The 22624-nt window shown below is 40.2% G+C and overlaps 1 protein-coding gene across 4 annotated transcripts; it reads right to left on the reverse strand.

Moving 5' to 3' along the window:
* Window positions 1–2795: 2795 nt before the first annotated feature.
* PXMP4 (peroxisomal membrane protein 4) lies at window positions 2796–20076 on the reverse strand. Of its 4 annotated transcripts, none has more exons than XR_011166398.1 (5): window positions 19847–20076; window positions 11066–11128; window positions 10607–10805; window positions 9050–9999; window positions 2796–3244 (listed from the first exon to the last, which is right to left on the reverse strand). XR_011166398.1 is itself a non-coding variant. In XM_069077641.1 (4 exons), the coding sequence occupies exons 1-4, from the start codon at window positions 19957–19959 to the stop codon at window positions 9736–9738; spliced, it is 639 nt and encodes a 212-aa protein (XP_068933742.1). In that variant the 5' UTR covers window positions 19960–20076; the 3' UTR covers window positions 2796–9735. The 4 variants fall into 4 exon arrangements, 1 of the variants encoding a protein (XP_068933742.1); XR_011166397.1 differs by having other exon boundaries at window positions 2796–3228; window positions 7268–9999; XR_011166396.1 differs by having other exon boundaries at window positions 7268–9999.
* Between the last annotated feature and the right edge of the window lie 2548 nt (window positions 20077–22624).

Genomic DNA, 22624 nt, shown 5'->3' on the forward strand with positions numbered 1-22624 from the left:
GAAGAACTTGGTGGTCCTTCAGTTACTGGAGATGGTAATTGATCAGCTCACTGAAGTGGGATGAGTCACCATGTCTCTCTTTCTAATATGCTATCCTGGACAAGGACAGGGCAACAGGGGAGTTTGAAGGAAGAGGAAATGGGGTAAGGGTTTGTGGCAGTAGATCTCACCTGAAGCTGAGGGAGAACTTTCTAACAAGCAGAGATGTCCAATAGTGAAATGGATTATCTCATGGAGTAGTAAGTTCCCTGCTATTGGAGGTAGTCTAGCAGGGGGTGGATAACTACTTGTCAGAGTAGTTATGATTGTAGAGATTGATCTAGGTGGTAAATGGCTGGACTAGAGAACTCTTGAGGTCTCTTCTAAGTCTGGGATGAATATACGATAAACTTCAGAGAAAGGAAAGGAATATCTGGCTTAGTCAGGAAAGCTTCTCTAAGGAAACAGGATTTGAGCTAGGTCTCGAAGGATAAATGGGATTTGGTTAGGCAGCAGGGAGGTGCAAAGGCACAAAAGTGAGAGCACAGCAGGGGACAGTTTGTTTTTTTAAAGGAGGCTACCTTTTGGACATTCAGGTTGGGGACCAGAGGGAAATAAGGTGGGAAATGGAGAATAAGGGCCAGAATATAGAAGTCTAGTCAAGTAAGGCAGTTTGGCCCTGATACTGTCAAGAAGTAATTCTCAAATTATGATCCAGAGACCCTTGGGAGTCCCTCAGACCTTTCAGGGGGTCCATAAAGTGAAATTTTTTCACAATAATATTGGTTTCATTTCTAATACATTAAATATTGATATATATAAATTTAATAATAATACTAAGGTGTTTTCATTTCTAATACATTGAGTTCTATAGATATAAACCACATAAACAGCTCCTGGGTGGGGGGAGACAGTGTTCCACAATCATTAAGAATGTAAAGGGGCTCTGAGACCAGAACTTTTGATGATTGTTGCTGTACAGTAGAAGGAGCCACTGGAGTCTTCATATGGGCTGCCTGTTCCAGGCCACCAAAAGTGATCCCCAAGCATTTATGGCCTTGCTGTTCTTCCAAGCTCTACTTCCAGACACTATTTCTTGGAGTTTTTATCCACTCCAAAGTACCAGATGAATGGTGAATCTTGCCTTGCAAGGGGCCAGTTCTTCAACTTGAGCTAAGGATCCCTCACACTGCTAACCTACCATATTTCCAAGTGTTCTTCCAAGAAGAGATTATACTTCAATCTGAGTTATTATAAACCTGTGTTAGTATTCACACAGAATATAACATTCAGAGAGGCTCCTGCTTGGTGGCTGGACAAGCTTTTGGATAGCTCATCTGGTGATGACTTCTCTGTCAGAGAATTTGACCATTCTGCTCCACAATATGACCACCATCTCTTGTCCTTCTCCCAGAATAGGGGCACAGGTGATATGAACTCTCAACCACTTTTCCTCACCCAAAGAAACAAGCCCCAATCATCCCACTTGCCCCAGTAATAGCCTTTTGTGGCTATTTTCTCACTTTGGGCTCAAGTATCCATGCCACAGACATTCCCACATCAGAATGTGCTTATAGAAATTGGAAGTTGGAAGTTTTAATTAGCTGTGTAATCACAGGTAAGTACTTCACTTGAGCTTTAGAACCCAGAGCTTCCTTGAAAGTCCAACATGAAGGCACCTCCTCCAGGAGGCCTTTTTCTGAGCTCTTCAGCTACTTGTGCCTCTTCTCCAAATTAGAGTGAGTGTGTGAGTTTGTGCGTATAGCACAGAGGACAAATACAAGCCAGGCAATCCCAACCCTCAAGAAGCTTGCATTCCAGTGAAACAAGGCAACACAAAAGAGAGCTGGAGGATTTGGAGACGATAGCCAGGGTTTCTGTTGAGGGAAGGTAACTGGAATGTCAGTTTTCTTAAGGAAAGGAATTGCCTTGTTTTTGTATTTCTGTCCCACTAACCTAGCACAAAGCAGGTGCTAGACAAATGCTTGATTGAATGTTTCCCAGTCTGTAAAATGGACTTGATACCTGGCAACCTTCCTCAAGAGGCTGGGATGGGATGGGGTAGGGAAACTTATTCAGATATTGAGTACCTGGTCTGTGTCAAGTACTGGCAATAGGAACTAAATAGGATGTGAAGTTGTATGAAGCAGTCTTAGCCAGCAGGATTCCTATGAGGTAATGAATATCTGAGCCATTATACAACGATAATGGATTTTTAGACAATAAAGAGAAAAAAGTTGGAGAAGCATCCTTGGTTCTGAGCGAGCATGACCAGAACCTAGACTGGGGGAGGGGAGGACCTGGAAGAAAGCAAGAAAAAAGCAGGAGGAGGAGGTAACAGGGACACGGATACAGACACGGACACACACACATACACACACACACACCTCCAGATTACACAGTATGCCTCAAAAAGCAGCTGGAACAGCCAGGAAAGGTTCTTTTGAACAATGTAGGCAGGATGTTCCTCATCGCCTGTTTAGCAGCCTTCTTTTACCCTGGACCCTCTGGACACCAGTCTCCAGCCCAGGGAAATCCCCCTTTAGTGCATAAGAGAAAAAGCAAGACCTTTGTCTTCTTGCCTTTTGTAACTAAGGCACTGGACAAAGAACAGCAGTGTGGAATTGGTGGGGCTGCCCTTTGGGAAGGATCTTGTTCTTCAAAGTTCACCAACTGCATGTGGTTCAAGGCAGGGCTGATTCCATGCACACCTTTTCTGTGTAGCTGTAGCTCCTGTCAACCAACCCTAGGAACCCTTAATGGCAATTCACCTGCCCCCTAATGTGCTCCTGAGGAAGGTGACTACTAACACAAAGTAAAAGTATTAAGTCATTGGATATTTATTTCCCCACCCAAAGATTATACATTTCTGTTTTTCATATCTTTTAAAAAAATTAACATCTACAGATGAAAAAGAAATAATTCAATATTAGAAAAGTCCATGTTTGCTATTCATTATATACAACATTAAAGGTGTCTCCTCCAGTAAGACAGTATGGTTATACCCTCATTGAGGTCCCATAATAGTTCTGGTCTGTTCATCCTAAATTACGCTTCTTAAAAGTCAGACTGAATTTTCTTGATCAAAGGCTTTTTTCAAAAGGTAACTGTCATCTAGGGAGGCATTTCATTAATTTTATTATCTCAGTTTTCTTACTATTTATTCTACTTAGGAAATTATCATAGAAAACTAGAGAAAAGGGAGATCTCAAAGGTTATCTGGGAGGCAGAGTGGATAGAGCACTGAGCCTGGAGTCAGAAGGACCTGAGTTACTAGCTGTGTGACCCTGGGTATGTCATTTAACCCTGTTTACCTCAGTTCTTCATCTTTAAAATGAGTTGGAGAAGGATATGGCAAACCATTTTAGTTTCTTTGCTAAAAAAAACCCCAAATGAGGTCATGGGAGAGTCGGGTATAACTGAACAACAACAAAGATCATCTAATCCAAGCTGGAAGCAGAGATTCCTTCTATGACAGCTGTGAGAAGTGGTCATATCCAGTCTTAGCTTGAAGACCCCTAGTGATTAGGAACTCCGTACCTTGTAAAGCAGTCTTTCTACTTTTATACAGATTTAATGCTAAGAAGTTTTCCCTAATATGGAGGCAAAATTTGCCTCTTTAACATTTCCCATTCTTTGGTTCTGCCTTGTGGCAAAAGAAATTGAATCCCTCTTCTACTCAGGTGAAGACAGTCAGTCCCCTTCTCCTTCTGCCCATCTACCCCCAAGTCTCTTCTTTAGGCTAAATATCCCATCCCTATATGGAATGGCTTCAAATTTCCTCATCCTCTGCAGGGCAGAGAATAAAATCCCCAAAAGGAGGTGCAGGACTCTGAGTTTTTCTAATAAATAACAAGCATATGTGGGAAATATGAGTGTGGGAAAGAGCCCTGGCTTGGGAGACCAGAGACCTGTATTATAATCCTAACTATGCCTTGGGATTGTTCTGTGATGTTGGGCAAGCAAGTCACTTAACCTCTCTAGCCCTGTCTTTTTAGACAATATAAAATAATGGTGTTGAACTAGATCTCCATTTGGTACAGTGGAAAGAATGCTGCATCTAGAGTTAGGAGAGACCTGGGTTTGAATCCTAACTAGCTCAGTGACCACAGACAAGTCTCTTCACCTTTTCTGGGCCTCTGGCAAAATGAGGGTAAGAGTACTTACAGCACCTACCTCACAGGACTAAGGATCAAATGGGATAGCAAATTCGCAGAGGAACTTTGTGAGCACTTAAAGAGCTAGAGAAATGACAGCTATTATTTTGAATATAGGAGCTTTCCTAAGAGAGGCAACTTCCTTATTCAACATTACCAAGAACATTATGATGATGAAAAATGCTTTTCTAGGACAGGAAGGAGAATATGCACATCAAGGAGCAAATCTGCATTACTCAACTGCTAGATTTTTTCCCTACAGCACAGGGAGGAAACCACCCACTGTGCAGGGAGAAGCAACCTTCCAAACCAGGAAAAAAGCTGCGACAAGGAAGAAACAGCCTAGCTAAGAAACTGTATAAACAATGTGCTTAAAGGCTCACCTTGATTTTTTTTTTTCAGAAAGAAGAAAAATGTTTCTATCAGAATCCAAGCAAATAAAATTTTTGTGGGGAAAAAAAAATCCATGCTGCCTCCCCACTTCAATTTTATTATTGGAGTTGGGAGAGAAGAGGTGGAAGGGGAGGAGGGAAGGGAGGAGATCCCAAAGGAGGAAGAAATAAGCTTTACATAAATGACAACAGGACACGAAGATGTAGAAAACCCCACAGATAGGGCAGTGAGCTCTAACAGGCAGATTATTTCTAGGCCACTTCTTCATTACACACAGCCATTGTTCAGTCCTCTCACGGGCCTGTAGGATTTGCTGAGTGCCCTAAACTAGCCCCAGAAGCTGGTCTGGTGGAAGGATGAGAACATGTTCCCATGACTCCCCTGGGAGCACATAACAATGATCTACCCACAGACAGCTGGGAAACTCAGAGCCTTTAAAGAGCCTGACTAATGGCTGGCCCTGGCCTGATGAGCAGAGCTTGCTGAGGGAATCTGTGGGGCTCAGAAGGGGAATGACTGTTAAACAAGGCCAAGAGGCGTGCATGCAGACGCTCCTGGGGAGAAACAAGGCCAGAGCCTGTTCCCTAGAGCTGGGGCAGAAGGGAGGGTCAGGAAGGTTGGGAAGGAAACAAGCCAGGCCCTGCTGACACAGTCCAGGCCTCTCAGTAGCATGGTCTCTTCTCACAGTAAGCACCAGCAGCAAGTGCCAGGAGAGAGCCTAGATTTAGAGCTGGAAGAGGTCATTTTGCAAATAAGGAAACTAAGGCCCAAAGGCAGGGAAGTGACTTGCCCAAGGTCACCCAAGTACTCAGTAAGTACTAGGATTAAATTTAGCTGCTCTGACTCCAAATCCAGTCCTCTTTCCCTATATACCATGATACCTGGGGGCAAGAGTAGGTGACCCACAGTACTCGAAGCCTAGCCAGTAAGGATGGCTTCACTTTTACCTCTACTTCAACCACCTCTGAGAACGCCCTAGATGGTCTGCAAATGCCCACAAAACTATGGGATCATGTTTTCTGAACCCACACTTTGGGTACGTGTTTCGAACAAGGCCTTTGTTTAGAAGCCTTGTCATAATACACTTTCTTTTCACTGAAATTAGGACTGTACCATAAAATGGCCCTCACAGATCCATATCTCCTTTTCATTCAGACCTCCTTCATATACTCAGTCTACATTGGTTACCTATTAATCCACCTGGGCAGGAAGAGCAGCCGTCCCCATAGGTGATATGTCCAAAGCAGCCCCATGGCCAGCAAGACTGACAGATAGCAGCCTCTCGAAGAAGGAAATGAAAGCAAGGGTCTATAATTCTAACTTCCCCCACCACAGGTCCTACCCCATCAAAACATTTTCATTTCTCAAAATTAGGCTCTCTCACCATAAGAGGTACACATTCTTAACAAGCATGATTGTGGAGAAATGAAAAGTGGATGAGGTAATGTATGGGAGGAATTTTGCAAATCTTAATCCACTATATAAATCTGACTTCATTATTATTATGGCCCATTTGGACAGAAAGGGACAATTTTTCTGCCTAATTGGTCTAGAGAGAAACGTTCTATGTGGTGACTCTTTAAATAACCCCTCTGAACCTTCAGAAGAAAAGAATTTTCAAAGGAGTCCAAAATGAGTGTCTTTCCTAATTCTTTGTCAAAGCTGATTTCCTGTTTTGGACATTGCTGGCTGGGGGGATACCATTAGGAAAAATGGAGAAGACAACAGATTTCAAAAGAAAAAAGAAAGAGCTCATTCTAATTCTAGTTAACTTCTCTGCTGTTAATGAAAACAATCCTATTGCCTATGGATACTACAACTTCCTGCTTTCCCACACACTCTGCTGGAGGATGCTTTTAATAGTGTTAAGAAAGTCCATTCTATAGATCATCTTTACAAAACTGACTTAAGAAAAAGTCATCTTTGTCCTCATGTTAAAGAAATCTATTTTATCCCATTCCACATGAGGAAGTAGATTAGACACCTGTATTCAGCAGTGAGGATTTCATTTAAATCAAAATGCCCTCTCTGGGAATCATAGAGTATCTTTTCCTATAAAACAAGAATTAAAATAAGTTCCTAAATTTGAAACTGGGAAGGACCTCAAAGTTCATCAACTTCAACTCATTTTTCAGCTGAAGAAACTACAGTCAAAATAAATTTTTATTTTTTACAAAAACCAAGTCAAATTTGCCAGAGAGAACAAAAAACATGAAAACTATTAGCCGTAGTGATTTTTAGATTATTCACTGGATCATTTTCCATTCTAAATCCTGCTTCTTTTTAGACCTCAAAACATCCATGAGAAGTGGTACAGGGGGAAGGGGGAACAGAGAAAAACATCAAAATTGCAACATTTACACATAGCAGAAGAACTTTCCCAATGAAAGCCTATTTGGAAATACCTCCCCAATGGGGAGTCATTATCTATTTCAAACCAATCTCAAATTGAAGAGATTCCCACTTGAAAATGCCCAAATAGACTTTTCTTTCATCTGAAAGGGTATCAAGCATGACTGATTTTTTCTTTTAAATCTTTTAAGTACCTACCCAATGGTCAATTATATAGGGTCTCTGAGCATCATCTGATTAAAGAGTCAGGCATAATGGATGGCACAGTGCCTGGCACAAAGTCAGTTTTAAATTTGTATTTGCAAATTTGGTGATTAATAATAGTGATTCCCAGGGCGGCCAGGTAGCACAGCGAGTAAGAGCACCGGCTCCAGTGTCAGGATGACCTGGAGATCGAATCCCGGGCTCAGACACTTAGCACCCACCCAGAAACACCTGGCCGTGTAACCTTGAGCAAGTTACTTAACCTCAATTGCTTAGGGGAGGCCAGGTGGCTCAGCGAGTAAGAGCACCGGCTCCAATATCGGGATGACCTGGGGATCAAATCTGGGCTCAGATACTCAGTACCACACCCAGAAATAACTGGCTGTGTAACCTTGAGCAAGTTACTTAACCCCGGTTGCTTAAAATAATAATAATAATGATGATGATGATGATGATTCTCTCTACTAGCACCACTATAACCATAACGGGAGGCAGCATGGCACAGTAGAAAGCTGGTCTTGGAGTTACAAAAACTTGACAAAAACTGCCTACAGGACCACTTAATCTCTCAGTACCCTAAAGTTATAAATTACAAATTAGTTTCCAGTCTACAGGGGTGGAGGGAGTTTCCACAACAGGAGTTCCCTACACTGATAAACCACAGGTCCCAACAAATAATAATGACTCTTTACATTCAAATAACGTTACAACTGACAAAGTGTTTCCACATATATTATCTTAGGTGAGCTCAACAATAGCCCTGGGAGAGCACATATTAATTAACCACATTTGCCAAATGAGGAAAGAGAAATTTAAAAAGGAAGTGACCTCTCAAAGTCACAGAACTAGGAACAGATCTAAAAGCTGAACCCTGGTACAGGCCCTTCATGTCCCCTCCCAAGGTCCAAAAAGTCAGAGGCCCAAAGTAACAGAAGCTTAAAGAAAAAAAGAAAGGTAGGGGGAAGACAAAGGGTAAGTCTGGTAAAGATGTTGCAGTTTAAAAGTCATTTAATGCAAAGAGCCTTGTGAAAGCCCTAAAAAAGCCTAGAAACAAGGGGAAATTCTCTTTAGCATCCTAGTCTGATACAAGCCCCAACAGGGCTCAGTTCAGTCACAGACTATCTCTGGAGAAGATGCCCAATCCAGGAAAGCTGGCCTTCTAGTAGGAAGGAAGGTGATGGATACTGTGGTATCCTATGCTATTAGGATCAGGAATTATGAAAGCAATAGTGCATACAATTTCTATGGCCAGCAAGGGGGAAACTGGCAGGAGATGACGCTTGGATGGATACGTGCTTTATTCTGTTCTCTTCTTGATGTTGCCCCTTTGATTTCTCATTAATATTTCTGTGTTTTGTTTTGTTTTTTCTAATCCTGACTTGCCACAACCTGGAGCAGGCAAAATTATGACCAGGTCCCCATCAGCTTCTCACATACACAAATGGTCCCAGGCTAGCAGTCTCTGGTTTGTTTCAAGGTACATCTATTTTATTCTTTTTTTTTTTTTGCTTTGTGGAGGGCAACTGGGGTTAAGTGACTTGCCCAAAATCATACAGCTAGTAAGTGTGTCAAGTTTCTGAAGCTGCATTTGAACTCAGGTCCTCCTGACTCCAGGGGCGGTGCTCTATTCACTGTGCCACCTAGCTGCCCAAATCTGTTTTATTCATTGTGCAAAGTAAACCAGATTTGCAAAAACAATTACATACATATATTCTTACTTCAAAATCTAGGTTTAAACTCCTTTTTGGTTCCCTAAAGGATAATTCCTGCCTCCCCCACCCCTATTCAAGGAGAGAGTCAGATAGAAAACTTGCTTTTCACAAACCTAAAACACACTTCTCAGGTGTGGAAGGAGGAAAGATAAGATGAAAAAAATTCTAACTCAATTATCACTGACTGGTCTCTAAAAAAATAACATCACTAACAAACACTGGTTTTCCCATTTGGAGTCAGAAGAAACACACAATCACCAGAAACCACAAGAAACCAGTGAGTGAGTTATTTAGAGAAGTACTACTTTCTTCTAAAACAGGAAAAAACTGCACAGGGGAGGTGTTTGGAGAATCATGTTGGAAGCTGGATGACCACTTCTCGAGAGTATGGAAGGAATTCCAATGAGAGATTGGATTAGATGATTTCTAAGACCCCTTCCAAATCTGTGCTTTTACACTAAAATCATTAGAAGTACATAATTACTTTTGAATAGAGTTGTGTGGGTTTTTTTTAATGAAAAAGATTTGTTTTCCACTGATGGTCTAAATACCTCCCTGTCATTACATAGTAAGTACCTTGATTAAAAAAACAACAACAAAAAAAAACATTCTTTACTTTGTAAAATAGGTTTTACTTTGTAAAATAGGAGTCATGTTATCAATGAAATTAAACATGAATGAACCCTAGAGGATGAAATAAATCATCTCTAGTCTCTATAGGAAATTTCTGTTGACCAAAAAAAAAAAAGCCCTAATAGAAAAAATGGCAGTAGGTTTCATAGTGTTTGTTTAAAAAATTACCAAGAAATTAATTCAGGGGATGGCAAAAGCCAAGCTGAAAACCTTTAGGTTTATGACAGAACAACAAAAGTGATCATCTACTTTTAGCCTGGCCACACCACAGCATACCACTATCCATGTTTCCCGAAGCCTATGGATTACTTCCCAGAGCTGCTTTTATTATAAATAAGGAAATCAGAAATGTCGTGCCACACATTGCTGTCATCATAGAGGTATGTCATGGAGGACTGCAGAGATGGCTGAAGGGTGTGTCTGTGGTATTGAAAGAGCCAGAGGATGAGTCCCCAGATGATAGCAGAAAACAAAGGAAAAGGATCCTGTTTGGGCTCTGGAATGAAGCCTTTCTCAACTGCTAGCCGGGCCAGTCCAAAAAGGGTTCGAGACAGCAGGTACATGTTAATCTGCAAAAAGGAGAACCTGAGTAGGAAACTGAATGATGCCATCAGGTGGGTCATCCCCCAAACTGCCCACCATGCTTCACTGTTCCTTCCATTCCAAGATTCCTTGTCAACCAGACATGAACCAAGAAGGAAGAAAGTCTGGCAGACAGGGAGAAGTACCATGCAGTGGCACCACAGCATTTCAAAGGAAGAGCCATGAGACTAGAAGATGAGTCACCATTTTACTTTGTCACTTAATCATGTACTTCTCTATGACTGCAGAGTTGGCCAGGAAAATCCTGTCTTGGGTGAGGTTGTAATGAGCGATTAGAACAGCATCCAGGCCAAGAGAGTCTGGCAAGAGAGGAATGCAGGTGCAGGCAAACTTTAACCAAAGGGGGAAAATAGTCTAATTTTAGGCCTTGATGACAGCTCAAGCTAATGATTAATCGTGGTGTGATGATAAATGACCTGCACAGACATGAAGCAGGTGGGAGAGGAGAGGAGGGTTCCCATGGAACAATGCTAACCTCTAAGACCATAACCAAGAAGTCAAAAGACAAATCTGAGACAGTTCAGGTGATGGTAAACAGCTGCCTGGAAAAAGAAGAGGTGGGGTTTCATTTACCTGACTATTGATGTTATTATTTTCTCCAAAAACCAACCAGCCACCGATACAGGCTGCCAGGAAGGAATGAAACTGGAAGGTCTGTCCCTGGACACGGGACTGCAAGGCACACAAACCCTTGTAGGTAAAAACAAAGTAAGCCAGGTTTCGGGAATGCGTGTATGTGGCTTGAACAATTGCCTTGAGCTTCTCCTTTAGGCTAAGTGAACAAAGCAGCACAAACGCACACACAAACACACAAAAAGAGAATTAGGAAGACTATGATCAGAATGAAAATATGAAGACAAGAAAATATTTTCCTTTGGAACACAATAAAAGCTATGCATGCAAGGATTAGGGGATTGATTAGTTTCCAAAATATAATAATGTATTTTCCCCAGCACAAAATCATACTATGTTTAAGATTCAAGAATGCTGCTGGAGATAAGCCATGCAGAAATACAAAACCAGAGTTCATACCTTCCACTTCTGAAGAGAAACGTCATGACCAGTGCATGGGGTGCACGGATTTTAGCTCCATAGCTGGGAAAGAAAAATATTAAGAAACAATTTTCATAAGATTGGATTCTTTTGATAAATGCAAGAAAGGTCTTTAACTCTAATAAATTTTTATCTAACTTCCCCTCAGCTCTCAGGCAAACAAGACTATTCAACTCCATCAAGACATCTTTATTCACATTTACAGATTATAATATGTAGACTATTACAGATAGAAAGGACCTTAGAGGTCATTTAGTCCAACATACTCAGCATAAAGGAGATGGAGACTTCTGGGGGTGGAGCCAAAGTGGCAAGTAGAGAAGCATTTAACTTAGCTCTCCTAACATCCCCCTCCAAACAACTTTCAAATAACACCTCAAATTGAATTCTGGAATGGCAGAGCCAACAAAAGATCACAGTCAGACATCCTTCTAGCCCAATACAACACTGGAAGTTATAATGAGAGATCTGTGACATGGGGGAGGAAGCTGGCCCACAGCCCACATGGATGAAACACCAGTGGTGGGACTAAGATGGTGATGGCATTAGTAGGAGCAGATTCAGGAGCTCTTAAGCCAGAGACACTAAGAGGACCTGGCAAACGGTCAGAAATAAATTGCAAGGTACCCCTGTGCTAGTACTAGACAGACACAGGACCAGATGCTATTTGGCAACTCTATTACCTATACCCACTTCTAGGTCATAGTTCAAAAGCAGAAATGGGCACTTTCAGTCAAGAGGGAGAGGGAAACCTGAGGGACAACTGTCTGGCAATTCCATTGCCCATATGTACTTCTGGGTCACAGTTCAAGGGCAGACAAGCGCACTTTTGGTCAAGAGGGAATGCAAGCCCTAAGGAACAGTATTACTTCCAGCCTCAAGGGATCAAGGACCCTGAGGAACAGTATTCTTACTGGTCCCAATGAAGGAGGAGCTCTGAGAAGCAAGACTGACTGCAAAGCCAAGGGATAACAGGTCCTTCTTAGGTAAGAGCAGGAGTGCAGATTAAGATAGCAGTGACCACACCTCTCCCCAGATCACACCACCCTGGAAGCCCTGAAAATTTCCAAACTCCCAGAACTGGATCTGAAAACAACAGTTAGGAAAAAGCCTGAAGCTTGAGATAGAGTCCTTTCCACCCCCACAGTGGGAACAGAGCTAGCTCAACATTAACATAAAGTTCTAAATCAAGAATTTGGGTGGAAAAATGAGCAAACAACAAAAAAAGAATCTGACCATAAAAAGTTACTATGGTGACAGGGAAAATCAAGACACGAACTCAGAAGACAATGAAATTAAAATTGCTGTAAGCAAAACCTTGGGGGGGGAAAAGTGAATTAGACACAAGCCCAACAAGAATTACTAGAAGAGCTAAAAAGTGATTTTCAAAGTCAAATAACAGTGGTAGAGGAAAAATTAGACAGAGAAATGAAAGCACAGTAAGAAAATCATGAAAGGACAATTAACAACCTGGTAAAAGAGGCACAAAAAATACTGAAGAAAATAACACCTTAAAAATAGAATTGGCTAAATGGAAAAAGAGGTATAAAAATTCACTGATGAAAATAACTCCTCAAACAGAAGAATTGGTCAAATGGGAAAAGCGATACAAAAACTCACTGAAGAATATAATTCATAAAAATTATAAATGGCCAAATTGAAGCTAAATGACTTCATGAGACAACAAAAAACAATAAAGCAAAGTCAAAAGAATGAATTCTGTTTAACAAAAGCCATGAAAGCACAGATCAAAAGCTAACTGGAAACTAAATAACCTAATCCTAAAGAATGAATAGGTCAAAGAACAAATAATAGAAGCAATCAATCATTTCAGTAAAGAGAATAACAACAATAAGACATTATTCCAGTATTTGTGAGATGTGACCAAAGCAGTAGTTAGGGGAAAATGTCTATCCCTAAACACTTACATCAGTAAAATAGAGAAAAAGCAGCTTAATGAACTGGACATGCCACTAAAAAATACTAAAAAAAGAACAAATTAAAATTCCCCAATTAAATGCCAAAATGGAAATACTGAAAATCAAAGGAGAGAATAAAAAGGAAAGTAAAAGAAACCATTGAATTAATAAACTAGAGTGGGTTTCATGAAAACAACAACAACAAAAAAATAAACCATTGGTTAATTTGATTAAAAAAACAAAATTATTAATATCAAAAATGAAATGCATCACCAATGAAAATGAAATTAAAGTAATTATTAAGAGTTATTTTGTCCAATTATATGCCAGTAAAACTGATCATCTAAGTGAAACAGGCAAATATTTACAAAAATATAAACTGCCCATACAGATAGAAGGGATTAAGGAAGTAAAACAGATCATTCTGATTATGTAAAATTTAAAAGCTTTTGTAAAAACAAAACTAATGCAGTCAATATTAGAAGGAAAAGAGGAAAGGGGGGGATTGCATGGCACTTCTCTAATAAAGGCCTTATTTCTGAGATATACAGGGAACTAAGCCAAATTTATAAAAATAAGAGCCATTCCCCACTTGATAAGTGGTCAAAGGATAGGAACAGGCAGTTTTCAGGAGGAAAAATCCAAGCTCTCATTAGTCACATGAAAAAATGCTCTAAATCACTCCGAATTAGAGAAATGAAAATTGTAACAACTCTGAGATACCATTTTACATCTATCAGATTATTTAACATGCCAGAAAAGTAAAATAAAAATGCTGGAGGGAATATGGAAAAACTGGGATACTAATGCACTGCCAGCAGTTGTGAACTTGATCCAACCATTCCGGAGAACAATTTGGAACTATGCCCAAAGGACTACAAAACTATGCATGCCCTTTGACCTAGCAATGACACTACTAAGTCTGTATCCTAAAGAGATCAAAGAAAAGGGGAAAGAACCTATTTGCACAAAAATATTTATAGCAGCTCTTTTTGTGTTAGCAAAGAACTGGAAATCAGAGGGTGCCCATCAATTGGATAATAGCTGAACAAGTGGTTGTGATGGAATACTGTTGTGCTCTAAAAAATGATGTGCAAGATGGTTCAAAAAAAAAAAACCTATGAAGACTTATATGAACTCATGCAAAGTGAAGTGAGCAGAACCAGAATATTGTACACAGTAACTGTGATATTGTTCAATGAAAAACTGTGAATGACTTTGCTACTCAGATCAAGACAATGATCCAAGACAATCCCAAAGGATCCATGATAAAAAATGCTATCTCTCTTCAGGGAGAGAACTGATGAACCCTAAAAGCAGATTGAAGTGTACTTTTTTTTACTTTATTTTTCTTGTTTGTCTTTTCTTTTGCAACATTCCTAATATAGAAATGTTTTGTATGATTCACATGTACATTGTTTGTCTTCTTAAGAAGGGAGGAAGGGCAAAAGGAAGAGAATTTAAAACTCAAATTTTTTTTAAATGATTGTTAAAAATGTTTTTACATTAGGAAATATTTAACAAAATAAATAAGAATTCTTTTTTAAAAAGAGGAAATTGGGGCAGCTAGGTGGCATAGTGGATAAAGTACCTGCCCTGAAGTCAGGAAGACCTGAGTTCAAATCTGACCTCAGATACTGCTGTGGCTCTGGGAAAGTCACTTAACGCTGAGTGCCTCCAAAAAAAAGAAGAAAAAGAGGAAACTGAGACTTAAAGAGGTTGGGGTACTTGTTCATAATCAATTAATAATGAACATGTGAATTGACTGTGAAAAGAAGTGAGGGGATTACAAGCTTAAAAAGACCAAGATCTCCCACTGCATCAGGGGCCATCTCCAGTCATCCTAATCTATATCTTTCCACTGGACCCATATGGCTCTGGAGGAGAAAGTGATGTTGGTCACTTTGCACAGCCTTCCCTCACTTAAATCCAATTCACTTGCAAGTCAGGGCATCACCTCCCTGATGTCATGGTCCTCTCCTAGAACAAAGGACAAACAACAACAAAGTATTTTTTGCCTTCAAAACTATCTACAGTATCTAGAGAAATGCTCAGGCATAAACCTGAAACGTTCAGCTAGCTATGACTCCTCCCCAACTTCCCTTCCCTCTCTAGTCTACCCCCATCCTTCACAAGGCTATATGAGGGCACCTTCAGATTTTGTTCTGAACCCACATCAAGAACTCCTAATAATGGTACAACTTTCCATCTTCCTTTCAGCCCTCCTCATCCTGCTTTGTCTGCTAAGCTTGATAGATTTTGCTCTAAAGTCTGGCATTAGATACTCTTTAATGTTGGCTAGGAAAACTAAGATGACAAAGAGGAATCTGGATGAACTTGAAGAGCAACTACACAACAGGAAAGCAAACATTGTAGATAGGCATCAAGAAGCAGATCACATTACCACCATCTAAGCCGCTATCTAGGGCCTGATAGTGGCCCTAAAGATCAAGGAGCAATGTGACCAGATGGAGGAGACCTTACCCTTTCTAATCTCAGAGGTTAGGGATGTCCCCCTAAATAGCCAAGCTTTCATTAACAACTCATCATGGAGCTATCATCAGGAATTCAGCCAGAATCTTTTGAAACATATTGTTGTTGTTATTTTGCTTCTATCATCCTTTAGGACAATGCTTTTGGTAACCTGGGATTTGGTGAAAGTCTTCTTTACTCTATCTTCTTCACGATTTGAGAAAACATATTTTATATCCCCCTTAGTCTGAATACTCAAACTTATATGACATTGGAATATATGCATGTAGAATAATGATGTCAATCTCAAAATCCATACATATGGATCCCTGTGGGTAGCATATTGACACTTAGTTTTAAAATGGAATATTATCCATGTTTGATTGTATTTTAATTTATTTTATTAAATATTTCCCAATTACATTTTAATCTGGTTCTTGTACAATCAGGATTGTCCTAAGTACCTCAGATGTATTTAATACATCTGATGTAGAATACAAGTTCCGTGAAGGAGAGGACTATATCATTTCTGTCTGTCCCTCCAGAACCTATGGTACCTGCCACAGAGTAAGCAGTAAATAAACACTTAAAGAATGGAACTGAAATGAATTTCAACAATGTTATAATTATGAACCATCTACAAAGCTGTCCTCAAATTTGTTTAATGGCGGAGTTGTGCATTTTAGCTATGGTATAATTATAATTATTATTACTCTACAAAAGCCCTGTAGTTCTTTCAAACAGGTTTAGAAACAATGTTGGGCCCCTACTTTCGTGGAATTAAAAAACAAACAAACAAAAATCTCATGCATATCAGCAAAGAAGGTTCTCCCACATGTATTGTGCGTGCTCTCCTATGTCCCAGTGAGTCAATCATACCATATCACTGGTTGAATAGCTAAGCCAGTCATACACTACTCAGAAGTGCCCAGTTGGCGCTAGGCCTGTGTTAATTTCCATTAACTTCCAAAACAAACATTTCATACAATCTTGAAGTTAGAAGAAACTTTGAAAATCACCTAGCTTAACCTCTACTTGAAACACAAATCCCTTCTATAACATTCTCCAACAAGGAGCCGTCAGGCCTGCAGCTGAAATTTCCAGCAACAAAATCAACTTTACTACTTCTACTGAGGTGATCACCCTTCCAAGTCAACTAGATTTACAACTTCAGTCATCCTCAACTTTTTCCTTTCTTTAATCACCCATATGCAATCAGCAGACAAGTCTTTGATTTTACTTCCACAAGATGCCTCACATTTGCCCCATTCTCTCCTTTCAAATGACTACTCCCTAGTCCACATCCTTCTCTCCCCCCACCTAAAATGCTACAATAGCCTTTTTATTGGTTTCTAGTTTCTCCCCTCTCTAATTCATCTGTCCATACAGCTATCAAATTAACAATTCTAAAACACAGGTCTGTCACAACATTGCCCAAAAATCTTGTGTAGCTCCCTATTGCCTCTACAATAAAACAAAAAATTCTTATTCTATCATTCGGAGGCTCCATAATATGGTTTCCACCTATCTTTTCAAATTTGTTTCCAGTTATTTTCCTTAACACATGCTTATATTCCAGGAAAGCAATCTTCCTTCAAGCCTCAGCATATCTGCTACCCCTTTTTAAACAAAGCCATTCACAATTCTTTTCAGTTGTTAGTACTTCCTCTTTCCTCTAAACCAGGGGGCTTTTTTTTTTTTAAACAGTTGGGGTTAAGTAACTTGCTCAAGGTTACATGGCCAGGTGTTTCTGGGTGGGTGCTAAGTGTCTGAGCCCAGATTCGATCCCAGGTCATCCCAACTCTGGGGCTAGTACTCTTACTCGCTGTGCTACCTGGCCGCCCCACCAGGGGGCTCTTAACCTGGGGCCTGTGAACCTGTTTTTTTTTTTTTAACTGATAACCATATTTCAGTAAAATTGATTTCCATTGTAATCTTGTTTATTTTGTTTTAGGCATTTAAAAATAATATTCTGAGAAGGGGTCCATAAATTTCAGTCTATCAAAGGGATATGTTGGTAAATGTTTTAACAACTGACTCGGTGAAAATGCTCTCACACATCTTTAAGTTTAAACTGCATCATTAACATTTTCCCTATCACTTTTTAAAGTCTAGACAATCAACAAAACAATAAATCAAGTCTTAATTTGTAGCATTTGCCAGTTTCCAAAGGTCTAAATACTCACATTGAAAAGAAAATTTAAAAAATCAGCTCTCCAGGGCTAGTGCAAGTCAGCTTCAGCATACCTCTGGGTCTATAACACAAAAAAAGTTAAGAACTCCTGCTCCAAATTATTTTTTACTTATTTCTGCTCATGTTGGATCCCTCCAATAGAAGTAATTTCCTTGAGGAAAGGGACTCCTTGTAACTCTTGCAAAATGACTTGTGCTTAATGAGTATTTGTGGAATTTGGCTGTGAATTCACTACCCACAAGCCATGCAATTTTATTTCTGGTCAACTCCAATTGTTAGAAATGTCTTGCACATGGTGCAGCCAGGTGGCTCAGTGAGTAAGAGCACCAGCTCCAGTGTCGGGATGACCTGGGATCAAATCCAGGCTCAGATACTCAGCACCACACCCAGAAATAACTGTCCATGTAACCTTGAGCAAGTTACTTAACCCCAATTGCTTTAAAAAAAAAAAAAAGAAATGTCTTGCACTAAGATGAAATCTGCTTCCCTGTAACTTCTACCTATTGCTTTCCCATACCTCTCTTGCCATAGCAAGAGCAAGAGGACTCATTCTACCACATGTGCCTTTCAAGTGTCTGAAGACACTACTCTTGTTGTTCCCAAGTCTTATCTTTTCCAGACTAAGTGGTCTGTTGACACATCCTCATGATTAAGTATGACAGGCATCCAAATGTCATACTATACAATTCCTTCCACCAATCCTCGTATGACCTGTAGCCTCCAGAACTAGACATAAAGCTCCACATGTGGTCTGGGCAGGGCAGATGACAGAGGAAGTACCATTCCCCTGATTCTGATAATTTTATTAATGTCTTCTAACAATAAATTGGCTTTTTAAGCTAATCAAACTTTTGATACACACTGAACCTGCCTTCAAACTATAACTCTTAATCTGTTTCAGGCCTGTATAACAAAACACATCCTGCATACAGTTCAGTAGGTGAACAGCCTCCAACTAGCACACTTCCAAGAATAAACACAAAACTCACCCAAATTACATTGTCAAGTGCCCTCATTCTTCCCAACTGCCCCCTGACCTATCTTAGTTCACTGCTGTTATTCCAGGTTGTAGAGGCCCTGTGAGGTGGCTTCCCAAATCACAGGCAGAAACATGCTGCATTGTGCAATATAAATACACATTACATAAGAACACAACATGGTGGGGAGAGAATTTGTGACCACTAGTCTCTTTCCATTGTACTCAGAACTTTTTAAGTTCCATTCACGTTCAGGTCGGGGCACCACATTCTAGGAAGGACAGCCACCAACTGGCTTGTGTACAAAAAGAGGGTAAAGATCATTCCAGGCTAGAGGCATTCTAACTAGGAAGTTAGAAAGTGTGGTAGAAGTAGAAAAAACACTGAATTTGGAGTCAAAAGACCTGGGTTTACATTCCAGCTGTACCAGTTACTATGTGACTTTAGGCAAGTCACATTACCTCCTCAGTTTGTTCATCTATGAAATAAGAGTGTTGGACTAAATGATCTGTGTCCCCTTCACCTCTAAATCCATGATCTATGTATAATCTCTAAGATTTTCCAGAAAATCAAAGCAGAAAGAACCAGCAGAAGAGGATAACCTTCTAGTGGTGAAAAGTACCTTAGCTAGCTTGGAGAAGAGAATGCTCTGAGGGGAGATGGGACATGAAGAGCCGACAGGAGGAAGGGGACTTAAGTTTGTTCTCTTTGGCTCCAGACAAAAACGGGGGTGGGAGTGGAGGCTAGGGAGAGAGAAGCTACAAAGGGGCAGATCTCTTGAAGGAGGAGAGGAATCCAGAAATGAAACGCGCTGCTTCTGCGGGCAGGGGTTCTCTGTCACTAGAAATCTTCAAGAAAAGACTTGATGACCACTTGTTGAATACGTCCTAAAGAAGATTCCATTCTCATCCAGATGTGGATTGGACTAGGAGTCTCTGAGCCCCTTTTGTCCAGACGAGGCGCTGAGAGCAGCAGCACCACCACCCACTTCACAAAGGCCCAGAGCCCAAGGCTCTCCCCCTCCCCCCAGACCGTGACCGTGACCCTGCGAATGACCATGACCCTGAGGGTTCTAGCTCTGGATCCCCAGGACCCCGCTTTGTCGGCACTCAGTGACACGACCCCCGTTCCCCCTGCCCCAGGCCTCAGTGCTCCAGGTCCGACCCCCGACCCTCTGAGACCCGGAGCCCCGGCTCACACGGCTCCGTTGCGGAAGCCCTTGAGCACGGCCAGCGCGGCGTGGTAGCGCCGCTTGCGCAGCAGAGTATTGACGGTGTAGAGCAACATCTCGAGCTTCGGCGGGAGGCCCATGGCCGCCAAAGAGAGCGGGGACACCGAGACAGAGAGAGTGAGGAGGTACCAGCGGGAGAAGCGGCTGGAGTAACTCCGCACCGGGCTTCCGGGGCCGTCCGGGACGCATTCTCTTATAGGGTGACGGAGCCGCCATTCACGAGAGATTAACCAATCAGAATCGCGAATCTGCTCCAAAGTCATGGGAACCCCGGGTTTCCTTGGAATCTTTGGCTCATCGGACCAAGAAGTAACAACCATAATCAATCACCAGATGGACTTCTCCCCTCTGGTTTAAGATGAGAGCCAGAATTCCTCTTTTTAGAGCTTGGTGTCCTTAGAACTTGGGCGGCTTCTGAACGATCTGACCTAGAAAAGATAGAAACTGACACAAATTTGAAAACGGTAACATCACAGGTTTAGAGCTCAGAGTTCATGGAAAATATCAGACCCCTCCTTTTACAGATGAGGAAATTGAGACCTAGAGATGTTATGCCCAAAATCGCACAGGTAATAGGTAGCAGAACCAGCATTTTAACTGAGGTTTTAGGACCTTAGATTCATTCATTCTCCAACAGAATGGATATGAAAAGGATATCAAAGGATAAGAACAGGTAGTTATTAACAAGGAAACACAAATTGTCAACAACCACCAAAAACATTGTTTCAGGCTTTCTGGCTGTCAGAGAAAATTGCAAAAATTAGATAAAAATTCAATATTGTTGGGTTAGAGACCAACCATAATGCTGAGGGAGCTGTGAATGGTGCAATCATTTTAGGAAGCATAATTAAGTTATGAAATTCTTCTTATCCTTTGACCTAGTGATTATGCTCTTACAGCAATACCCTAAGGAAGGGTTAACAGTAGAAGCTGCTTAATTTAGAATAGAAAAAAGCAGGGAGATAGATCTCACCTATTGTCAGCATCCCCCATAGTTCTGGGACCACTAGCTACTTCCTGGTTTGAGATTTTTTTAGATATATTTGAGGCACATAAATCCAATAAAATATTTAATATATAGGAGCAGGTATTGATTAAGTCCATCAATCAAATCGTCCAACTCCCACTTAAAGTAGCAATATACTATGCTTGGATATCTTTGTCAGGTGACAATAGTCAATTAGAGATGTGAACTAAGTGTGAACAAAGCTTAGACATCAGTCAATCACAAGGTTGAACTAAATGTTAAAAGTCAATATTAGCTATAGCAATAAAAGAAGAAAAAGAAATTAAAGAAATCAGAGAAGGCAATGAGGAAACAAAACTATCATTCTTTGCAGCTGATACGATGTTATACTTAGAAAATCCTAGAGAATCAACTAAAAAACTACTTGAAATTATTAACAACTTTAGCAAAGTTGCAGGATACAAAATAAAACCACATAAATCATTAGCATTTCTATATATTACCAACAAAGTCCAGCAGCAAAAGATAGAAAGAGAAATTCCATTTAAAATAAATGTAGACAATATAAAATACTTGGGAGTCTACCTGTCAAGACAAACCCAGGAACTATATGAACACAACTATAAAACACTTTTTATACAAATAAAGTCAGATCTAAACAATAGGGAAAATCTTAACTGATTGTGGGTAGGCCAAGCTAATATAATGAAAATGACGATTATACGGAACCTATTATATTTATTCAGTGCCATGCCAAACTACCAAAACTTATTTTACAGAGCTAGAAAAAATAGTAATAAAACTCATCTGGAAGAACAAAAGCTCAAGGATTTCAAGGGAATCAATGAAAAAAAATTCAAAAGAAGGTGGTCTAGCTGCACCAGATCTCAAACTGTATTACAAAATGTTAGTTATCAAAATAATATGGTACTAAGAAATAGATTGGTGTATCAGCGGAATAGATTAGGTACACAAAACACAGTATTATGACTAGAGTCATCTAGTGTTTGATAAACCCAAAGATCCAAGCTTTTGGGGTAAGAACTCAACATTTGAGAAAAATTTCTGGGAAAACTAGAAAGTGGTTTGGCAGAAACTATATAGAGACCAACATCTTATACCATATTCCAAAAGAAGTTCAAAATGGGTACATGATTTATATATAAAGGGTGATACCAAAAACAAATTAAGAGAGCATGGAATAGTTTATCTCTCAAATTTATGGATAAGAGAAGAATTTAGGACCAAAGAAGACACAGAGAGCATTAAAAAATGTAAAACAGATCATTTTGATTCTATAAAATTAAAAAGGTTTTGCACAAACAAAACCAATGCAACCAAAATTATAAGTAAAGTAGAAAACTGGGGTGGGGAGGAAATTTTGCAACAAGTATCTCTGATAAAGGCCTTGTTTCTTAAATATATAGAGAACTGAGTCAAATTTATAAAACTATACATCATTCCCCAATCAATAAATGGTCAAAGGATATGAACAGCAGTTTTCGCGCAAAGGAATCAATGCTATCTATAGTTATATGAAAAAATGCTCTAAATCACTATTGATCAGAAAAATGCAAATTAAAACAACTCTGAGGTACCATCTCACACCTATCAGATTAGCTGATATGACAAAAAAAAGGAAAATGTTGGATGTTGGAGGAGATGTGGGAAAACTGGGGTTCTAATGCACATTGGTGGGGTGGTGAACTGATCCAAAAATTCTGGAGAACAATTTGGAACTGTGCTCAAAGGGCTATAAAACCATGTATCCCCTTTGA

Source organism: Petaurus breviceps, unplaced genomic scaffold (genome assembly GCF_028583685.1).
Source record: "Petaurus breviceps papuanus isolate PSGF00001 unplaced genomic scaffold, PetGlider_PUasm1.0 90994, whole genome shotgun sequence".
Lineage (NCBI taxonomy): Eukaryota > Metazoa > Chordata > Mammalia > Diprotodontia > Petauridae > Petaurus > Petaurus breviceps.